The sequence below is a fragment of the Scaptodrosophila lebanonensis genome, unplaced genomic scaffold (assembly GCF_003285725.1).
Source record: "Scaptodrosophila lebanonensis strain 11010-0011.00,11010-0021.00 unplaced genomic scaffold, SlebRS2 tig00000024-arrow-pilon, whole genome shotgun sequence".
NCBI lineage: Eukaryota > Metazoa > Arthropoda > Insecta > Diptera > Drosophilidae > Scaptodrosophila > Scaptodrosophila lebanonensis.
The window spans coordinates 17,563,460-17,587,112 of NW_022060538.1; the positions used below are offsets into that span (position 1 = coordinate 17,563,460).

Sequence of the window (23,653 nt, forward strand, 5' to 3'; positions counted from 1 at the left end):
GCTCACCGTTTGGTAACATGAAAATTTACTTTGCATGAATTTTCCATCATGACAGGCAAGACCAAATATGTCACCTGGGTGTGTATGTGCATAGGCTGTAAATGTTTCTGTGTATGAGTGCGTTGCGTAGGAGTGCGCGTTGAGGCCGTTTTCGTAGGAACTTTACGAGTATAGCATAAATGCGTGAACCTCACAAGCTGTTGGTCGAAAGTAATGCAACATCTGCTGGAATATCAAAAAGAAAACGTTTTAAATTTCTTAAAGGAAATGTAAAAGTTGTGCATTTATCTATATATTTAGTATGTGCAACAATTGTTGTTACACTCTCGATAGACATATCAAATATTTGTTTCAACTAGCCACGGCCTTTTTGGTTAAACATTTTTACACAGAAAATATTTAAAATAAAATCTTTTGCGCAAAACAGAATTTTTCTTTGAATTATTAAAAGAATGATGCTCACAATTTGTGCTTTATTTCAATTGAAAAAATCAAGAACAGGAATATATTTGTCAGTTTAGAAGATTCATTTGCCATTGGTAGCAGACATTTTAAAAATAAATATATTTTGAAGTCATTTAATAGCAGAGACCTGCATGTCTCTTTTACTGCAGAGTTTTAATAAAACCACGTATGCGTAAAATTAAGCTAATTGGTTGTTGAGAATATGGAGTAAATATTTGGCTTTAATGTTGAAAAATAATTCTTTATTTGGATTTGGTATTTAAAATTAATCTTTTTCAGAGCTCCCATAAATTAAGCATCGTCAATAATGTAGGTACATATGTATATGTGTACTAATTTGTAAGTCCGTGCTGAAAATATGTAAAAACGGAACCAATTAAAAAATACTGACGCTACTGAGGAGGACTTAGCTTGCGTTAGAATCTGTGTATATTTTTAAGTAGCAAAACATGCTATTGGGTCAGGCAGTTTTTGTGGATCAGTAGTCTTTGCTGAAGTTTGAAGGCTAGTACAAATATATATCCACAGCTAGATAGCAAAGATTTTAAAATACAAATAAACATAAGCGTAAAAAAATACCAGTTCATAAATAATATTGATTGATGTAAGAGGCAGCTCCAATGTTTTTGAGTTGTTTGTAACGTCTCAAACGCATACATAGCTTCAAAGAGTTATCATAATGATAAACAACTGAATGATAATACCTTTGAAATGTCACTTAAATTGTTGAGTCAATCTACAATTAAATGCATTTATTTGTGGTAACCAAGGCAATGGATAAAATTGTGTGCCATGAACTTAATTAAATGCTAAAAATGTCTCATTTATGAAAAGCGCAATTATTTGCAAATTTAAGGAATGCCGACAACAATGCTCATACGCAGTGGAGTACGGTAAAAGGTGCAGCACGACCGATCGACTGCACACAGACAAATAATTGTGGTTGGGCGAACTATAAGTGCGGAAGCTTATCCTGCTGATGCTTATTAAAATTTTATTGTTCGCGATAGTGGGCCTGCAATTTGACTCGACTTGGTCGGGTTGCGGCTGCGGCTGTGGCGGTGGCGGTAGCTGCTCTGACCACACTGACATACAAAGACAGACAGGCAGGTGGGCGGAGAGGAAGAAATGTGGGGAGTCAGTCAGGAGTGCGGGCATCTCCAATGACAATGGCAATGCTCGTCAACAGGAGGCAGCTGCAAACAAAAGACAGGTAAAAAATGTGCACAAAACAGCACTTATTTCGCCTTTGTTCCAAAACATACGCATACACACAAACACACACACACACACCTACATACGAAGCGGAAGGTGTGCCACTGTTCATGATGATGTACATGATGTTGACGATGATGCGCGCGCCCATGATCCCGTGTATATAGCAAATAACATGATTATGAGCTGGCGGCGGCGTCAAGCGTTGTGAAAACAAAAATACGCCAAACAATCAAGAGAACAAGCAGCGTGTAAAAAGGCAAAGCAGAGAGGCAAACAAAGCGATGTAGTGACGAGTAAGCAGAAACAGACATAGGTACACTGTAAAAAAGAAGAACAGTGGCGCCTTCTTAGAATCAATTGCGAGCCTGTTGGAACCTACTTCCACAACAACGTCCAAAGCCTAAATTGTAAGAGCACTCCTGCAATAAACATAATTTTTGATCAAGTATTTCTTTCTTCTTATTGCGTCATTCCATTTCTCTCTAGTAATAGGCGCCAAAAGGATCAACGCCTTTGATGTAAAGTAGAAATAATGTGACGAAGCTAACCATACTATTAACCTTATTTCCTAAATTTGTTTATTTAACATCCGGTCGGAAAATGTATGGTAGTTGGAAACATTAATTTCCTTTTTATGAATCGTAAATTATTGTTTAAAGTATTAAACATATTAACATTTACAAAAATTATATACCTTTTATTTCTTTGGGTGTAAGTAATAATAAAAAATAAAAAAACAGACAATGGAGACAGCAGGCAGGCAGTTGGGCTCTAAGTTGGCGCAGTTAATGTCGACGTTGCCGTCGTCGCATGGGCTGCGGAAATATTTTAATAAAAATGTCAGCTTATGCACGTTGACAGGTCGCGTGACACGCTGCCAGCGACACGCGGTGGTTGGCTGCGTCCAAATCAAAATCTGCGTCCACGTCCAACTCCACATTGAGTCTGATGGCGGCGTCGACGGCGGCGCCACCGTTGTTCCTGATGCGGTCTCAAGTGTTTGCCCGGCAACAGCAGGCGGTGGCAGCATCAGGTCTCGCCCCTGATGTATTTATGATGAGCCACCGCCAACGCTAACGCCAACGACGCGCCACACGGCGTCAAGTATGTGAAGCACGTTTTGTGATTTTGTGATTTTTCGCTGAAAATCCATTTTCCAGTTTTTCCGCTCGGTGCTCAGTTTAGTTATCTCGTGTTTTAACATGCCGCGTCGGCCCAAATTGCAGCGCGTAAAAATGTTTAAAGGTCTCACCGAACAGTGGGAGCATCTCCAGCAACAACAACAACAACAATCGTAATACTTGTAAAGGCGGCAACAACACCACCACCAACAACAACAACAACAACAGCAGCCCGCAGTTGGCATGATTTCGTTTGGGGTTTGTGTGTGGGCTGCTCCATCAGAAATCAACGCATGTAAGCCTCATAATTCTGTCAGCGCAATAAACGCGTCGCTTGGCTCAACATGGAGCTGCATGTGTGTGGAATAATAAAGCCAAGCAATGGGTCCTCGAAAACACACACATACATATGTACACGCACATGAATACGAGGCGTGATCAAATAGTGAGAAAAATAATAACGAAAGTTCAACATAAATGTGGCAAAGGCGCGGCGTGCGGCAATATACAACTTTTTTATTGCTAACAAAAAATATTAGTCAAATCAGTTAGAAGTTAAGAAAGTGCATCGTCCATAGAAATAACGGATCGAAAGCCCAATATAATATTTTTTCAATGAGAAAAATTGAATAAATGCACTTAAGCGAACTGATCGAACTACTTTCCATGAAATAGTCCAAGTCTCGTGCAGCACAATTTTCTTTCTTATTCCAATTTGAATTGACGCAGAAAAGGCTAAAAATGTGGCATTTGAATTGTTGTTCTAATTATGCTACAATATACGTCTATTGCCAGTTAAACGTAAAATCGAATTGAATTTTGAAGACCAAAAATTCCACTTTCTATGCAAATAAATCCACAGTGAGTGTCTGCAGGTGAAAGATCAAACAAATCAAATAGAGCCAGTTTTGAGTTATTTAGAATCGAAAAATATTCCCATCATTTCTTGATAAATATAATAGGTTGCAAAACGATTGGATCCCACCTCGTTAACATACATGCATATAGTATGTATATTACGTACGCGCTTTATGTTTTAATTTGATTTGATTTGTGTTGTGTTGTGTTGTTTTGTGCGTTGGGACCGATGGCGTTGCTGCCACCATTCCCATACAACACCCATCGTACACCCCCCACCCCAGCCGCAGTCCCCGTCTGCTGCCTGAAATATTGTTAACGCTTAAACTTGATTTATCGCACATGACGTCGCGTCGTGGCTGGTGGCAGTCAAAAAACACACCACGCCCCGGGCATCTTAATTGGTTTTTGTGCAAATTCGCGCCAAATGCGCCGCCAACAATTTCAATGCTTAAGGGGCGACAATTAGCTGCAAGGGCGCTCGAAGCCGTCGGGGGGAGGTGGGTAGGCGGTGAGGGGGTGAGTGGTAGTCAGAAGTGGAGGCGTTTGTTAAGTGGCCGCAAGTGCTGGCAAGTGAACGACCAAAAAGCGCTCTTTCTCTCGCTGACACTCAGTAAGAGAGACAATTGCATGCAATGTGGCAAGCGTGGCAAGTTGGCTGCCCGCCTGCCGCTTCGTTGCCTCCCAGCTGCTACATCTCAAGTGGCAGTTCTTGTGCGCTGAAAGCCAACAGATGCTGCCGCTACTACTCTATGCTATGCTTAGATTTTACTGGCATTTTAATTATGCCGCAGGCGGGCTCTGGCAAGGGGAGGTGCGTGTGGGAGGTGCAAGTGCAAATGAGGGTACGGGTACGGGTGCGGGTGAGGGTGCTGATGCTGGTGCGGTTACGCGGCCAGTCTCAGCACCGCCTCTGCCTTATCCAGCGCTCAAGGGCGCGAGCAAAGTTGGCGAGGTCAGGGCGCCATGCCGCGTGCGAAATTAATATGGCAAAAAAGGCGCAACTTTGCATACTGCAGAGTGCATTACGAAATGGATCACAGATGGAGCAGCAGGATAGTGCAGATAGGTGGTTGGTGGAGGCAGAGGCGGAGCCGGCACCATTCCTATAAGCCTTGGTTCTGGTGGTTCAGCTGCAGGCAGGCTGCATACTCGTAAAATGTAACGAGACTGTTGGGCAACATTCAGAAACAATTTGCTGCAGATTATGAAAATTGCTTAAGAAATTAAATTGCAGCAATGAAAAGTGGGAGTGGGAGTGGGAGCGGGTGGTGGGCGCTGAGCAAAGGTTACTTGCGACAGGCCGGCTGGATGGTGGGCAGGCGGTTACTTGATTTGCAATGTTTATGCTGCTTGAATTTCAAACCGACTACAACTGCCAGCTATTTGTGGGTGGTCGGCAATGAGGATGAGGGTTCGGAGCATGGGGGAAATTTGCATTTCCATTTGCGGTTGCCACAAAACTTGCGAGAGTCCTCCAGGACGCCTTCGCTTTGCTTTGCTTTGATTTGCCAGGCACGTTGCAAATAGGCAAAAAATAAAAAAGGATTTTCGCCCGCTGCTTTTCATTCTTCTTGTTCATTTCTTCTACGCTTTTTTGTTTTTGTTATTGTGGTTACTAATTCAATTTGCAATGGCCAAACGGTATACGGTGGCACCCTAATTATGAGCACGACAGGACTGGGAGGGTTTGGAGGAGCCCGACCTAGTAAAGAGGCTTAGGCTCGAAGTTTATTAAAAAAATTTGTGCCGCGTCGACGTCCTCATGTCCATTTACATACTTTTCGTTAGCTTTCTTCGTTTTGTTTCTGCTGTTGTTGTTGTGGCTTTACTGGCTGGTACGGGTTCAAAATTTTTATGAGTGGGCCTAGGCATTTATTTGCAGTTACTTGGGGTCGTAGCACGCGCATTGCCTATAAAGTTGAATGCGATTCGCTCTCTGGTCGCTTCTCTGCTGTTTCTTCCGCTTTTTTTTACTGTTCAATTAGCATAATGGGCACACAATAATGGGAGGAAGAGTGGAATTGCCACTGGATGGTTCATGACTTGGCGCTCTTGATCCTTTTAGCAAGTAAATAAATGTATAATACAACTTTTTCTCCTTGTTGTTGTAGCTGTTGTTGTTGTTGTTGTTAAGCGTCTCGGACCCAACCGCAAATTGCGCGGCGCTCGTTTGAAGGATGGACAGTTGAACGGACCGCGGTCAGAGGTCCGCACAGGCACATCATTTCGCATCATTTCCGGCTTGTTTACGCAAATCGAGAGCATTTCGCATAATTTCCTATTTAAGAATTTGGTTTCCTCACAGACACACACACACACACATATACATACATGGTCTTACTTATGTATATATGTATATGTTATGTGCTATGTGTTCGTTTGTAATGTTTTTCTTGTGGCAAATTTTATGAAAATGCTTTCCAAATTGAATGAAAACATATTGACTGTGCGAACGACGAATGAAAATAACGTCGCCAAGTCTGACGACTACAAAGTTGACAACGACGTGTGTATATGGATGGGGTAAGGGGTGCTGGGACCGTAGGACCGTAAGACCGAGGGACAGGAGACCCAACGTTCATGTCGAGTTGTGGCAGCAAAGCGTTTGATGTTAGCACTGTAAATACATGCATATTTGCTTCGGCGGTTGTGCGTGTGTATGTGTGTGTTATATTGGTTGCTATATTTGCGGTGCTTTCTCTGTGTGTGTGGGTGTGTGTGTGTGTATGCTTGTTATGTTTTTTGAGTGGGGCTTGAGGTTTCGGGTTTGTGTTTGTGTGGTTTTTGAATATGTCTCATTTGAAATTGTTCCTTTGCTATTTGCATGACATTTTTTGTTAAACGCACGCACACTTGCACACATATTACTACACAATGGGGCGCAATTTTCGGCATGTGCCCGAAAATATTGCACAAAAAAAGAAAGGAACTTGCACCAAAAAAAGTATGGCAGAAACTTGCTTGAAGATTTGACATACATATTTGATTTTTAAACCGATAGTCCAAAAACAACCACAAAAAGATTAAAATGCTGAAAACATTTCCTGAATAATTTTGTTTATAATGAAAAACTGACAGTGTTGATTTGAATACGACCGTTCAAAGTCAAGAGCTTACAAATATGTTGATGGTATAAGCCAAAAGCGTGACATTAATAACAAAATGAAAATAAAGCGGCAAGAGTTGGTTAAGATATTGAGTAGTTGGAGAGCGATTTTAAAATAGTTACTTTGAATTATTTCTACTATTCTAATTTATCTAATTCGACTTTTCCTTTTTACTGTTGTCGACATAAGTAGTCTGTTATATTGTATTTATAATCAATTTTAGTTCATTCTTGCCGGTTTTTAGCAATTGTAGCAGATTTGTAACTGGAGCGAATAGACTGAAAAGAGAATGGATTCTAACTATTAGCTGTATCTAATATGTATCTCATATATATTATAATAAATATAAAACAAATATATTTATATAGACAACACTAAATAGTCGGGACCACAATAAAGGTAATAACTAATAAACAACCAGAAAACATAAATTCAGGGGCTGCTACGTCACGGCCAATTGGCTGCAATTTAACAAAGTGCAGTCGAGCGACAATGGCCAAGAATTGGCGGCAAAAACATCAACAGCAACAACAAGCACAATTGCAGCGAGCGAGCTCAGGATGCTTGCCAGCTTTCTCGCTATTTATTTTTACTTTTATTTAGGAACTTTTTTTACCACTATGTTTTGTCTAACAAATGAGTTGTCCGCGTTGGTGGCTGCCAACAACAACAATAAAAAAAATAGAAAATAAAAAATAAATGGAAATAGAAATAAAAGTCTGTCAGGCCGCGGTCGCACATGTTTTACTCAGCCCGCCTGAATTTTGTGATGCCTGTTTGTCTGGACTTTTTTGTTGTTGCTGCGCGCTGTCTCTGATGGCATAGGAAAGCTTTTTACTGTGGCATATAAATGACAGAGACCTTCAGTGCTTGGCATCGTCAAAAACTGTGCCTCGCTTGCCTTTGACTTGTGCACATAATTAAATCAGATCACATTTTAAAATTCCATTTATATTTACCTCTCTTGTCTGTGGGCTCGTAAATCATGATTAAAAGCTTCGGGCGACACGCTGCCTAACTACAGCGCCTAACACGTTCCAGCAATGGCAGCAACAACAACAACAAAGTCGGGCAATGGGAACTTCCAATGAAAAACAAAAAACAAAAACAACAAAAAATATAGCAGTTGGGCAGCCCGAGCAACATTTCAAGAGGCAAGCGGGAGGCAAGGCAGACACAAGGCTTGTTGCTGTTGTTATTGTTGTGGTTGTTGTTGTATTTGTTGTTGTTGATGCTATTGCTGTGCCTGACGTGGACTGGCGAGATTCAATTCTGGAGATACAAGTGGCAAACAAGCAAAAGCAACGCCAAAGTCGCGCAGTCAGCCAACGAGCAACGAACACTGCGGTGAGTCACTTCACACACACACTCTCTCTCTCCCTCTCTCTCACACGCACACATAGAAATGTGCCGGCGACACCAAAAAAAAATGGAAGAAAATAAAATGGCGCGACAAAAAAACGCAAAACAGAAAACCCATTGCTGATACAACGAATAGTTGGAAGCAGTCACCAACAAAAAAAAAAACATGATATGGCAAAATAGATATGTATGTGTGATGTTGTTGTTGGTGTTGTTGGTGTTTCTGCTGCTCCTTCCATATAAAGCAAGATAAATCAAATGTGGCGAGAAATTGCAAGAACAACAACAATAATACGAAGAAGCCAAGCAGTTAGCTGAGAACAGCGAACAACGAACAGGGAACTGGGAACTGGGAACAGGGAAGAGGAGCGCAGCGCAGTGTAGACGAAGAGTAACAGAACAACAACAACAACAACAACAGAACAAGTCATACAACAGCAACAACAACACATGGAGAACGACAATGGAGACGCTGCACAAAAAACAGCAAAGCGAAAATGCGAAAAATTTATCCAATTTGGTAAAAATTTAGGTCACAACCGGGCTAGCTAACGGGCGAGTGAGTGAGAAAACGAAAAAGCGAAACAAACGAACTCGTTGCGAGCGCCAAAATGGCTGCAAAAGCGCAGCCACTGTCTAAGTGTTGTTGTGCAACTGAAGGCGTGTGCACATATGTGTGTACACACATGTGTCTGTGTGTGTGTGCAAGTCGCGGCAACAGGAAGAGCTCAAGTGCATCAGCAGGCAGCAGCATCTGCGGTCCAAGTGCTAAGCCATTGTCTGTGACTTGTCGGGTGTGGACTCTCTCTTCCTCTTCCTCTCGCTCTCCGTCTCCCACGACCACCCCCTTTTCATCTCTTATTCCAACACGCCTCCCCCGATTCGAGCACTTTCGAAAGTGTGTGTGCATGTGTGTGCATGTGTGTCTGTGGCATGTAGTATCTATTAGATAGCAAGCATTTACGACTTTTCCGCAAAACAATAAAAATTAAGAAGAAGATGCGCTCAGCAATTCTTACAAATTGACAATTATCGTGTCAAATTTTTGTTGTTGGCATTCTCACTATATTTCCAGATGAATTGACCAGAATGAATTACATTGTCCCAAACCCGCTAACTTGTGAAACAAAAGCATTGTTGCAATTTATATCTAAGGTTTTCAAAGTAACTAATATTTTTAAAATGCCTTCACTACTCTACAGGAAGTCGTCTGCTACTTATGTTTAGAATAGCGAATAATTTTAATGAACACTTTTTCTAATTCATCAAGTACCAAGAAATGTATTACGCTACTTTTTTGGATTTGGGATTCGATTAGATTTTGGGATTGTTAAAAGTTATTTGCATTTAATAGATTTTGAATTTATTTATTGTTATTTATTTGCATCTTATACCCTTTGTTCTATATTGATTTTTCATATACCTACACTCCTGTTTATCCACAGAAATGAATAGCTAAATATCAAACTGCCTTCCTTTGTCGTTACTAATTTGATCACAACCAGTGGCTACCCTAACTATATTTTATGTTAGCGCCCAACAAATCAAGCATTTGGAACCTCCACATAGAGACAAGTTGTTCCATAGTAATGCCAGGTATTGGAAATGAGCTTGGAGAACCATTTGTAGATCCATTAACATCCTAGAATCAATTTTAAACAGATATTCTAAAGCATCTTCTAAAGTGCCTTTACATTATTTCTATTGGCCTATTATGAAGTGGAAAATCTTAGCCGCCCGAATGAACTTTGTTTTTTCCAACGATTCATAATGAATGATGTCAGTTCTCCACCATGATAAATGCCACAAGCAGCATGTGTGTATGCACTATAAATAAAGAAAAAAACGAGTATATAGGAGAGCATCATCAAGAAATATGAAACTGAGCCAACGAGTCGCGCTGCAAATGTTTTCCAGCCCCAACAGCAACAACAATAACAGCCGCAACCACAGACGCAACTAGAGTTAAAACAACAACAACAACAACAACAATGATAACATGAGTAAGAAGCAGAAGGAGGAGAATAAGAGTATGGAGCAGTGGCATGTCTCATGACAGCCATGCCGTGCAAATGACACATGCAATTTACAGCATCCCGTTAATGTTTGCGCCACGAGCGCAGAAGACTTCAAGCCAAACTTGACAGCTAATGGCACATGAAATGAGTAAATTATCACACACTAGCTGGCAAACCCCTTGGTGACTACACCCCTTGTATTTACAGCCCCTCCACTATCTAGACCCTCTTTGCCATGCCATTTCTTGGCTAATTTGACGCACCCCTCGATGTCAACTTACAAGCAGAAACAACACTGCGTATACGTGATATTGGTGCTCTGTTTTCTGTGTTTTGCTGCTCCGCTTTATGTTTTTGCCTTTTTGTGTATCTGTGTGTTTGTGTGTGTCTGTGCGCTTGTGTCTCCTGCCAACAGCCACTGCCAGTTGCCAGATAAGCGAAAAAAATGCAGCGTAAAAAATCGAATGCATATTTCATAGCGCACAAATGACACACGAATGTGTGTAAGCCATGTGGGAGCAGGAGAAGCCAGAGGAGCCGAAGCTGCATCCAAGGCAGTCACTCGACACAGCCACCAGTGCAACAACAGTAGCTGATTGGCTGCAACCTGCCACCTTCGGCAAAAATTGCGTTCCTGCACTCCATGGCATTTTCCTTTCGGAATTATTTCACGCGATATGAACTTTTGCAACAAGTCTCAATAATTCTTTATCTGCCCGCAACGACGACAAGGACACGGCGCACAGGTGCCTGCTTTACTGCCTTACTGCCTCCCTGTGCCTGACTGTCTGTCAGCTGGTACCACCAGCTGGCTTTTAATAGGAAATGCACAATGTTGCCTTACTAGACAACAGAAGAGAGCATGCAACACACTCGAAAAATAACATTTTCTGCAGAAGAGATAATTATAAAACATGTAGTCTTATACACAAGCAATATTTCTATTTGAGTTGCGACAAAATTCAATTTGTCAAAATCGGGGTGCACAAAAAATACAATATTATATACTTATGTACGTTGCAAGCAGATGTAAGGGAAAAAAGAATAAATTCAATTTACTTATCTTTCTATTGTGGAAATAATACCTTTTTTAATGTGAGTAGAGAACACACTCGCAATGTTTGGAAAAATTGAACGAAATTGCCGAAATAATTCTGATAGTAACAGCAATGAACATGGACAACAAATACAGTTAAAAGAAGAATGTACTTGTTGCTGACAAATATTATGCTAGATTCATTGAAATGTCATGGATGCTGCATCACAGACGAACCAAACAGTTGTACAATTTGTAATTAATATGCTGATTTAAGCTCTTTACTTAATCAATCATATCGAATTAACAGCTTTTGAAGGCGAGGTGGGCTCTGAAACTTTTTTGAGTGCAGTCCCCTATCGTATGTATCTGCGGCTGGCTCGGCTGCTGCTGTTTCTCTGCATTAAATCAATCGCAATCGCATTGAAACGAATGCGCAGCGGAAGTCAATAAGCTGCCATTTTGATAAATTAAAAGTGCCGGGCACAATTTCACCGTGCAGCCATTTTCATTTCCTGTACCATTTTGCCACACTACAGCCACCAGCTTCCACTTCACATGATGGTGTCTCGCATTCACCGCTACAGTTACAGTTACACCTACAGCTTTGCCTTATGCTGAAACTTACTGCGTGGAAATTGCTGCCGGCAAAAGTAATTCCCCAAAACGCAATCCTATTAAAAAAAAAGAAGCAGAGAAAAATTGCGCGAGCCAAATTACATTTCTCGCATCCCCGACAAAAGCAACGTCGATGATTCCTAGGTAAAAATAGCCACAAAGCACTCGATAATGATGCTGGGAACGGGCAGTGGGAGAGCATCCCTGTCCTGGAGGTGGGTTCCAGCAATCCTACATCTGCCTCATCCCAAGCATTCAAGTAATACTGTGGCCGCTGATGAGGACGATAATAAGCTGCCTAATAACCCTCAGCGACCTGCTGGGCAATGACTGTCTGTCCCACAGAGTGTTTGCCCATTTGTGTGTGTGTGTGTGTGTGTGTGTGTGGGTGTGAGTGTGAGTGTATGGGTGTATGCGTGTGGCTATAAGGCGTGAGCGCTTTGCCCGCCGCCTTCGACGCGTTTACAGTTCGTCAATTTTAATGGTGCGCTAGCGCTTTTGGGAACCCAAAGACGGAAACCTCGGCGAGAAAGACGTCGGAAATCGCTGTAAAAGTAATTCAGTTTTATATTAAAAAATTTTGTATGCCTCCTTGCCACGCCCCCCACAGTGCTATATGTTTATTGCATTTGGCAAGTGCTTGCCTTTTAACATGCTTTTACTTTACACCTCCCTTTTTCTGCTCCCATGGCATGGCCTCTTAGCGTGTCCGCTCATTTGCATTGTCCGGCGGATGCGGCGTAAAATGTAATAAAATAAACAAGTGCCTTGGAAAAAGGACGAAACAACAGCAGCAGCAGAAACAACAACGACAACAACAGAGTAGTAGCATCAGCGAGCGAAAAGAGGAACAGCAGCCGCGCACAAAATGGTGTGAAAGTGATTTATATTTTAATTCAAAAATGAATTATTTAGCGCACTTTTTAATTCCTTTTACTGTGCCGCTTCAACTTTTTTCCATTTTGCCTTTTTGTTGTTTCTGTTTTTTTAAGTACTCGTATCTGTTTTTGCTTTTGGTCGAATGGCAATCGTAATCGTAATCGTAATCTGAAATTCTGATTACTTTTTATTTGCTTTCTGGATTTTATTTCATTTTACATTTTTTTTTTATTATATTCTTTTTGGACTGCTACTAAACGCATTAACATGCGCACCCAACAACGGAAGAACAGAAGAAAATGCAAATTTCTCCTCATTATTGCGCTAAATTTAACCGTTCGGTGGCCGCAGCAGCTGGAAAAGTAAACACTTCACTTCCGTCTTCAGCCACCCCCACATCAATCCACTCTAAAGAGGCAAAGATTTGTGAAAAGCACTGAAAGCTGCGGACAAAAGTTGACCAGCTTGAGCCTACTTCCCATACCCATACCATGCCATCCACTCTAATTTCATAAACAATTTGATGCTGAAGCATGCATTGAGGTCCTCGACTTCGTCATCATCGCTGTAAGTCAACGCCTTATGCATAAAATAAATAATAAAGCGAGGCCCAGACAAGTGGTGTATGGGCGTGGTTCTGCAACGCTTTGGCAAACTTTGCATAAAAACTTGTTATCAACTAAAATTGCATGGGCGGTAATTGTGGGTGTGTGCATAAGTGTGTGTATGAGTGTGTGCACCATGAGTGTGAGGAGTGTGTGGGCCGGCAAGTGCCTGTAAAATCGACACTAAATTTAAACAGGCGGAAACTGCAACTGATTATTATGAGCACATAAGCAGGCAAGCGGCATCATCCAGTCCTTAGTCGCTTGTGGACTAAGCTCCGGAATAAAATAAAATGCGTTGAAGAGCAAAGTCCATGTCGAAGCTGCGATACCCTTGCCCCACTCATTGTAATCCACCTAATATAGAGAATATTTAAGCTGGAAATACCCACATGTGGGCGAGAGTGTTCGCGGGTCTTCCATGGTCGTGGCTTAATGTTGAATAAAACTGAAGCCTTTATGACAATACTGGAAAAAATTGGTACATACTTGCTTATAAGCAATGCGCTGCAGATAGTTGACATTTTTAAATAATTCAACGAATATTTATTTAATTTAAAATTTGCAGTCGAACATTTTGAATATATATTCATATTTTTATTTTTTTATTTTTATTAATTAATATTTTTTCCCAGTTCGTAATTTTTTACCAATTTTGCATTTATTATAATTATTAAAAAGATCTATAAGTTCTGTACTATATAAGCAGCTTTTACTTTTAAAAACTTGTTGAGTAGTACTATCAAGTAAGGAGAGAATGGACCAAACTATTTTAAGTAGATGGGAATTACCATTAACTATATTTTGAAGCATTTTTACTTGGCTTTTTTTGACACTAAAATATTAGGAATTTCAAAATAATCATCGCTGTCTTAGCTCGTCCTTAATCTGGAATACCCTATGTCCAAGGGCATCAAGGCAATGCCGCTCAAAGTGCAGCGATTTCTCTTAAATTTTTTGTTGGTACTTTTTAGCATAGCGAGGAACAAAAAAATTTGAATATAAAATGCGTTATGTGGTTGCCAGACACAATGACAACGACAAAGACAACGACAATGACAGCGACTAGGACTATGACTAGGACTAGTACTACGACTAGGAGCACTGGGGAGCACCAATAGGTTGGCTTCTGTGGTTCCTCTGCTTCTGCACTCCACCCTGGCCTGGTGGCAACAACGAAATTGCGTATGTAAATTTTATGTCGTTACTAGAGGCAGACGACGACGCAGACGTTGTTGTCGTCAGCGGCGTCGCTGCCGACGCTGCAGCGGCAGCATTGTTGAAATAATTAAAGCGGAATGTGGCAACAACAGCAGCGCGCAGCAGCAAGAGCAGAAGCTGCAATTGCACTTTGCTTTGGTTTGCTTGTCTATTGCCAGCTTGGCAGCTTTTTCTGCTACATTGCGCTCACTCTTTGGGGCTATTTTTTCTTCTGTTCTGCTTGTGATATGCAGCTGTTTTTTTTTTTTCTTTTTACAATTGCTGCTGCCATTGTTGTTGCTGTTGTAGATTCGTTGTAGCTCTTGCAGCTTGCCCATATGCAAAATAGTGTCAGCAGCTGCTGCCGCCATTTGTTGTTGCTGTTGGCATTGCATTGCAAATCTGTATGTTTGTGTCTGCGTCTATGACTGCGTCTCTGTCTCAGTCTCTGCCTCTGTGTGCTGGAACTTGTCAAAAAATGTTGCCACAACAACATCCACCCCGCCCACTTGTGTTTTGCATTTTCGTTTTGTGCTGCGACATTTTAGAATAAATATGAGTGCCATCAAATTAATATGCGCGGCATATGGCTGACGATTTGGTTGGCACAACATGTTAAGTGCAAAGCAGTGCGCCAGCTGCTTGGGGACAAGCAGACACAATCCGGATCCCCTACTCCCGACCCCAGCCACCGAGCACTTCATGCGACTGCATTATGCAAGTCGCAAGAGCAGGCAGTCAGAAAACTGCAACAGCTTCAGCAGCTTCGACCGAGGCAGCTGGCAACAGTCAACTCCTTGACGCAAAGGATGAAGGCGACACATCGTCTTGCAGGTTTCTTTATTTCACACACTCTTTGAGTGGATTCTGCGGCTGCCTGTGCGCCTCGTCACGCTGACAAGACCCAGTCGCATGAGTTATGATGCTTAGACGCTTCACTGCTGCAACAGCCACAGTGCAGATAACGTTGCAGTCAGTCGCATGAGGTGGAACCTCAAGCGCTTTTGAAGTGCACACGCACTTACACAAAACACTATTCCAGAATGCTTGAGCGGAAGGGGAACTGTGGGCAGGGCAGAGCGTTTAATTTGAGGTGTTGCAGAAAATACCCTTGGCAGCAACGCAGAGTTTGTTACCTGCCCTGACACCTACAACTGTCCAGGGCGGAGCGGGCGGTTGGCATCAGCATTTAAGAGGCGATCAGACGATGAAAAAAGTTTCAAAGAACAAAATTGAAATAATTATTTGTAACCGAATAACAAATAATAAATAACAAATCAAGCTAAAAATAGATTTCTCAATTTACAATTTACATATTTAAATTTGTTCTATCGTTCAACTTTGATACTTAGCTGAAAGTTTTGCATTTGCATTCACTCATCTGATTAAATGGGTGCAACATGCAGAATAAATCATCCCCTGCTCCTTAAAGAATAAGTTCCCATTCAGCATCCTTTCGTTCGCTTGCTTGTTTGCCACGAGTGGAAATGGTTGAGTATACATATATTGGGTTTTGTTTTAATTTGATTCCGTTTCTTATAAATAATATGACAGTGGTCGATCAATGCTGACTAAAATTTCAAATATTATTTGTTATTTTTTCTAGAATTTTATTTTATTATCTTCTAACTGATATATAAAAACATTCTGAATTGCAAATGACAAATTTACATCAAATTTTTTGTTGCTTTTAAAATTTGTTTGATTGTCTAAACGGCAGTTTGGGAACGCATGTAGGAATTGTTATTTTTCCTGGTCTCGCTGGTCTGCCACATAAAGCTTTTAGCGGAATTGTATGTGGCATGTTCACTTATGACACTCGCATGTTACACTGTCAACTCAAGTGTTGTCGTGGATGCAGCAACTTCAGCGCCAGCAGCATCAGAAACAGCTTCAGCTACCGGAGCAGCAGAACTGGCGAGAGAACAATGAAACAAACGGGCAACTCTGCAGGCACCTGTGCCCTTTGTTAATTTCTCAAATGGGACTCACACCTTATGACGTTGGCACAAGTTGCTCTGTCCTCATTTTTAATGTGAGAGCTTTTCATTTCCAAAATTAAACAACTGTCAAATGCGTCAAACGAGCAACGGCAACGACAACGGTAAAGGCAAAGTCAAATGCAATGGATGGCGAGAAGGCGGCATCGCCTAAAAGATGCCACAGTATTTTTTGTCAGCTAATGGAACGAAAAATATGTGTGGAGATGGGATGTAAGAAGCGTGCGAAAAACAAAAGCCATCGTGACAGGCGGGTGGGGGGAGGAGAGGCTGGAGGAGCAGCTGCGGCCGTTTGACGTTATAAATTTGCCTACGCTATGGCGTGCCAAGCGTTTTGCAGCTGTTGATTCAACAGCCCACACACACACACACACACACACACACACAGATACACACTCCTAAAGTCAGATCCAGGCAAATTGTTGAATGAGCCGCAACGTAACGCAACGTCGGGTGACTCGAGGCAGTTCAACGCAATTTTTGTCCGTCCGCCCCGTGGCGGAAATCGTTGGTCAAACGGGCGTTACGCAAAAGGGGGCAGGGCAAAGGCGGGACCTTTCGTATTAGTTACGCATCAATGGACACCCTTGCACAAAAATGAGCGCCAAAGCGGTCAGAGGGTGGCTGGTGGTTGGGTGGCTGGCTGGCTGGCTGGCAGGCAGATGGGGAGATACAGAGGAGAGAAACAACAACAATAACAACAACACCAGCAGTGAGAACAAATGCTGTCGCATTTGATTAGAGTTGCTTTCATTTAAAAGGATATTGATAAAGGCATAGCAATAACATTTGTCTGTATGCATGTCTGTGTTTGTGTCTGTGCAAAGGTGCGGTCCTGCAAGTCTGCGTGTCCTTGTGTGTCTGTGTCTGTGTGTGCGCTTGTCTACAGACCCAGTCAAAGGTTCACATTGACTTGCAATTAATTTGCTTTGTTTTTTGCGCTTGACTAGGCACGCACACACATACACACACACACACACTGACGCAGTCTGCCACTCAAACACACACACACACACACAAAGAGCGAGGCTATTCAGACAGTCATGCTTAGATGCTTGACCCGCTGCGCACAGTGGGCGGCCACATCAACACTTTCCCCTAGCTCTTTCTTGTCTTTTTGCCCAAATGGGCATTTTGCCGACCGATAAATTATTTTATTAAGCCACTTCAGACACGGCCATTGGCTTCGGCGGGACAAGCGTACATACAGAGAGAAAGAGAGAGAGAGAGAGAGAGAGAGAGACAGAGAGGGGAAGAGTGAGTGGAGGGGGATCCCTGCGCTTGGCTCCTCAAGCTATGTGAATTATTTTCCAAAAGTTAATTTCATGCAATAAATTCAAAATCGCGTTGGCAACATTTCATGCTTCGTCTCTTTGCATTATTTTATGGGCTCCTTGGAGGCGCACGCTCATCGCCATCGTCGTTGTTGTTCCTGCCTATGTAATTAGTTGTAGAAAGCGGCTTCAGGTTGCTTTTTTTGCCTCAATTTTTGTTACTTGTGTGTGAATGTTTGTCTGTTTGTCTGTTTGTGTGATGTGGGCCGCGGCCAAAAAGTATGCAACATAATTACATTTTCAGCAGGTGATTAAATGCGTCGTAATTGTTTTTGTTGTATTCCGAGCTCGGGCATTTTTTGTTGCCTCCTCTCCTCACTAATAGCCATAATTAGTCGCCTGTTCGACTTGGCATCTCCAGTGGAAGTATTTTGTTGCTGCTAAGCACTTGAGGGCATGCTTTATAATTTATGCACGCGTGTCTCAACGCCGTTTGTTCTTGTTCCTGTCTGTGTTGCCTTAGCTGCGTGTAATTAAATGCGTTGCCATAAATTAAAACATTTCTTTTTGTTTTTAATTTCGCCAGCAATTAAATAAAATCGATTTCAATTCAAAGCTCTGTCAACAGTGTATATTGCTTAAGCCCAACTTTTGATGCATTATATTACATATCGAGTATTGTTGTGTATCAGGCCGCGTATATTTCCAGAATGTGTTACAATTCAAAATGTGTAGCTAAAGGGCACAAGATCAATGTGACCAGGTGACACTTTTACAATAATACTTAACAAGGTATCGAATACCTAACATGCCTCTCCTTAGCTTTGTCATAACACTCAATAAAATATATACATTTGCATTGATACATGTTTAACATTATGAGATATTTAACAATTAACAAAACAATTATTCATGGAGTTCAATAGAGATTTCATCATAAATTCAGGTCTAAATTCAACTTAATACATTTCATTTTGTTTTCTTAATTGCAAATATTTGATTCATAAGTTTCATTTTCTATTTTTAATTTTTAAGTGGAAGGCTTAACAACCTTTCCCTCTATACGTGGTCTTAGCTGTCTTCTGGTTGGTGTTGGTTCAGAAGGAATTACAGTGTCATTTTGACTTTTAGATTCACTTGAACAATCACTTTCGATTTGATTATCTCGTTTTTCTGTTGCAATGTGTTTGCTTTCTTGATTTCTAATTTGATTTAAATGTCGTTTTATTTCACGATTGTTATGAGTTAAGATACAACAATAAGATCGAGGTCCCAATTGTTGGCTAACTGTTGCTTGAGTCCAACTTGCCTTGTTAGGATTTTTATAGTCCCTGACCATAACCTTTTGACCTTCTTTAAATCTTATGTCGCGATTACCTCTGTAACTCATGACACTATCCTCCTGCTTTTTGCTTATTTGATCATGTACAATTGGAGGTTTTAAAAACGAAAATCTGGTCTTTAGTTGTCTACCAAAGAAAAGTTTGGCTGGCGATTCGCCGGTCGTGCAATGAATCGTGTTTCTGTAATCTATTAAAAATCTATTCAGGATTATGTCAAAACTAGAATTGCTGTTAACTTTAATGCTTGCATTTATTGATTTTTTTACAGTCTTTACAAAGTTTTCAGCTTGGCCATTTGTCGCTGGATGACCAGGAGCTGTCAAAACATGCTTTATGCCATTGTTGGCCATGAAAATGCGAAATTCCTCTGAAGTAAATTGTCTACCATTATCAGACACTAATACATCAACTAGACCATATCTACAAAATAATTCTCTTAAGGTTTTTATTGTAAACGATGACGTAATTTCCTTTGTTTTAAAAACTTCTACCCATTTAGAGAAAGAATCTACACATATCAATAAATAAAAATTATTTATTGGTCCTGCAAAATCTACGTGTATTCTACTCCATACCTGACCATTTGATTTCCACGGTATCAAAGTAGACTTTTCTGGACTTGGTTGTGATTCCTGACATGCGATACATTCTCTTATTAAATTTTCAATTTCTAAATCCATATTTGGCCACCATACGTATGAGCGTGCTAACATTTTTGTTTTCACCATTCCTAAATGAGATTTGTGGAACTCTTGTAAAACTTGATTCCTAAGTTTTGTTGGAACTATTACACGATGACCCCATAAGATACAATCGTACTCAACTGTTAGCTCATTTGCTTTATTTATGAAATTTGAGAATTCAGCCTTGTTTAATTTTTGTAGCGATCCAATTTTAATGGCTTCGCACACCTTTGAAAGGATTGAATCATGCCTTGTTTCACGAGCAATACTCTTGAAATTCAATTTAAACGGTATATCAGATTGAATGAAGTTAATATAATTGTATTCCTCATCTTCGTTTGATTTGTATAACTGAGGCATCCTTGAAAGTCCGTCAGCCTCGTTTAATGAACCCTTTATGTGTTCAACTGTGTACTGAAATCCTGACAATATTAAAGCCCACCTCTGCAAACGTGCAGACGCCATAAGTGGCAATCCTTTTTTATCTCCAAATATTCCCAAGAGGGGCTTATGATCAGTTCTCAAGATGAACTTGATCCCTAGAAGGTATTGTTTCAACTTCATTACACTATATACAATCGCGAGAGCTTCCTTATCCAGTGTGCTATAATTAATTTCACTTTTTGATAAGGCTCTGGAAACAAATGCTATCGGTTTAAGACCATCAGCAAATCTATGTGCTAGTACGCCAGATACGGCATTACTACTGGCATCAGTCGTTAAGACAATAGGCAAGTTTGCGTCATAATGCACTAAGACTTGTTCTGAAGTTATCTCACTTTTAATTCTCTCATATGCTTTGTTACATTCAACTGTCCAAACAAATTTTGAATCTTTCTGCAAAAGTACATATAATGGACTCATTATCTGTGCGAAGTTTTTAACAAACTTTGAATAATAATTCACCATTCCAATGAATGCTCGTAATTCAGATACATTTTTAGGTGTGGGTGCTAGTAAAACGCTGGAAACTCTATCAACATTTTTGCTTAATCCGTACCTGTCTATTGAGAACCCTAAGTAACGAATTTTAGATTTGAAAAATTCACATTTGTTTGCATTTAAAGTTAGTCCGGCTGATTTCAGCTTGCTAAGAACTGTTTTTAAATTTGAAATGTGTTCTTGAAGATTGCTTCCTGTTACTGTAATGTCGTCCTGATAAACTACGACTCCTTTTATTCCTTGGAATAAACATTCCATTGTCTTTTGGAATATTGCTGCTGCTGTTTTTATACCAAAAGGTAATCGTTTGACTTTTAAAAGTCCAATATGTGTGCTCCATGTGCACAACAACTGAGATTGCTCATCTAGGTGCAACTGGTTATAAGCATTGCTTAAATCAAGTTTAGTGTATAATACGCCTCCTTGAAGTGCTGCAAAAATATCATCAATTCGTGGTAACGGATATCGTACATCGACTAATGATCTATTTACGGAAACTTTGTAGTCTCCACAAATTCTTATATCACCATCTGGCTTAAGAATCGGAACCAATGGGGTTCCCCAATCAGAACTATCAACTTGTTCTAAAACTCCTAACTCAATCAAAGCGCGTAATTTTTGTTCAACGCGGTCTTTCCATGCTAATGGTAGCGGCCTAGGCTTGAAAAATATTGGCTTGGTGTTTTCCGCTATTTGTAACATAATTTTGCTCCCATTAAAAGAACCTAATTCGGGTCTAAACACATCTGCAAATTCACTTTTTATTTGTTTTGTAAGTACAGAGAGTTGTTCACTTTCGCTAACATTGTTAACTTGAACTAATTCAAAATTAAACGATCTCAAAAATGTTCTACCAAGTAAAGCTGGACTCATTGTTTTCGCAACTACTATAACCATTTCTTTTCTTATGCCTCGATATTCAATTGTTGCATCGTACTCACCGACAATTTCAATAAGACGACCATTGTAGTCCATGTACGGAACATTACATTCTCTGAGCGGCTTCTTCATCACTGCCTTCTCATAAACTGAATATGGAATAATTGTACAAGATGCTCCAGTATCGCAAGTGACGTTCATGTTACAACCATCAATTGTAACCGGTAACACGTAAACCTCACCAGAAGAAGTTGGTGCCACGCTAAATACAGAAAAATTAAATTCATTTAGCTTAGTATCTAACATAGGATCTTCAGATTGTAAATTCGATACGCAATTTATTCGTTTTGAATTACATACGCTCGCCAAATGACCCTTCTTCCCACAAGTGTGACAATTTAGATGTTTGTACTTGCACTCTTCAGATCGATGATTTTTCCAACCACAGTGCACACAGAATTTCTGCTGCTTTTTGCCTCTGCCTGCGTCGCCGTCACTACCGTCGCTGCTACTGCTTTTGAAGTTCATCCCATGTGATCTTCCGTTGCCCTTGAAACTTCCAGTGTCATAACTGCCGTTGTTTCTATTGTTGCAGTTTCGCTTTTTTCTTTGATTTGCGCTGCTTCTGTTCACGTAACTGATGTTCTCTCCTGTCCTCTTTGCAAAATCTTTGGTCTCCATTATCATTGCCTTTCTTAGTGCGTCAGAAAGAGATAGACGTTCATCTTCTTCGCACATGCGTTCAAATATTGCATTAGGAAGACTCATCACAAATTGGTTAAGTACGAATGCTTCCAAATAGACACCAAATTTACAGCTACATGCCAACTGTTTTAAACGGGCATACCATTCTGCAATTGTCTCATTTTCGCCTTTGACTGCCATATGAAACTTTTTTCGTTCTCGAAAAACAAGTGTAGGTGGTGTGTAGTGCGTTGAAAGTATTTCGCAAATTTCCTTGTATGACTTTGATACAGGTGAATCTGGACTGCATAAACTGTGTAATACACCATACGGGCCTGTTCCAATTGATTTCAACAACGTTGATTTTTTTGCATTTTCTTCACTCACACTTTGCTCGCACATGTGTATTTCAAATTTTTCTTTCCAAATTGCAAACGTTTCACTGTTTGGCACAAACTCGGGTATGCTTATCATGTGATAAAATTGTGGAGTTATAGGTGCTGCTGTAGTCATGCTGGTCATTTATTTGTTCTTCTTTAACTTTTATTTTCTTAACCTTTATTTTCCTAACTTTTATTTTCCTCGTCGCCAATTCTGTTGTGTATCAGGCCGCGTATATTTCCAGAATGTGTTACAATTCAAAATGTGTAGCTAAAGGGCACAAGATCAATGTGACCAGGTGACACTTTTACAATAATACTTAACAAGGTATCGAATACCTAACAAGTATATTTACTTTCGTATTATCGATGCATACATATATCCCTGTCGTAAAAATTAATACATAGAACTGTATTGCTCAGCAACTATTTCTTCTTTGTTGCAAGTTCTTTTTTTCGAAATAAAATTGAATGCAGACTGAATAAATAATTTAGTTTGAGAAGAACATACTAAAGGTGGGTTCATATCCAATTGGCGATACCTTGGTTAAGGATGTGTGATATTTAATTTTTATACCCTGTACCCGTAGGCTAAAAAGGGTATATTAGGTTTGTGCAAAGTATGTAAAATGCAGAAGGAAGCATCTCCGACCCCATAAAGTATATATATTCTGAATCAGCATGACGAGAGACATCGATCTAGACATGTCCGTCCGTCTGTCCGACCGTCTGTCCGTCCGTCTTGATGAACGCAAGGATCTCAGAAACTATAAAAGCTAGAATAACCAAAGTTGGCATCCAGATTCTCCTAGATCCGAGAAAGGATGAGTTTATTTTTTTTTTTTTTTTAATTTTCCCCCCCTTCCCCCGCTACAGAATTTCGTAAATAGCGTCCACATTTCAAATGCTACCTAAACCAAACTATGCACACATAATTTGTATATAATTATCTACTGTTGTTTAATTTGTTTTATTTAA

At 40.4% G+C, this 23,653-nt stretch overlaps 2 protein-coding genes across 2 annotated transcripts in view; one reads left to right on the forward strand and one right to left on the reverse strand.

The window, feature by feature from the left end:
• The window catches only part of LOC115621205, a 93,877-nt gene that overhangs the window by 16,734 nt on the left and 53,490 nt on the right, over nt 1–23,653 (forward strand). The window lies entirely within an intron of this gene.
• LOC115621206 lies at nt 18,785–22,817 on the reverse strand. Its single transcript, XM_030514787.1, has 2 exons — nt 21,968–22,817; nt 18,785–21,873 (listed from the first exon to the last, which is right to left on the reverse strand). The coding sequence occupies exons 1-2, from the start codon at nt 22,815–22,817 to the stop codon at nt 21,809–21,811; spliced, it is 915 nt and encodes a 304-aa protein (XP_030370647.1). The 3' UTR covers nt 18,785–21,808.

Excerpts from the sequence above, each read along its gene's own strand:
- LOC115621206 (XM_030514787.1), bottom strand. The coding sequence starts at position 22,817 with ATGACCAGCATGACTACAGCAGCACCTATAACTCCACAATTTTATCAC. Across the intron at positions 21,874-21,967 it reads GGGTCATTTGGCGAGCGTAT|CGTGGCACCAACTTCTTCTG; the intron begins GTAATTCAAAAC and ends TTCTGTATTTAG.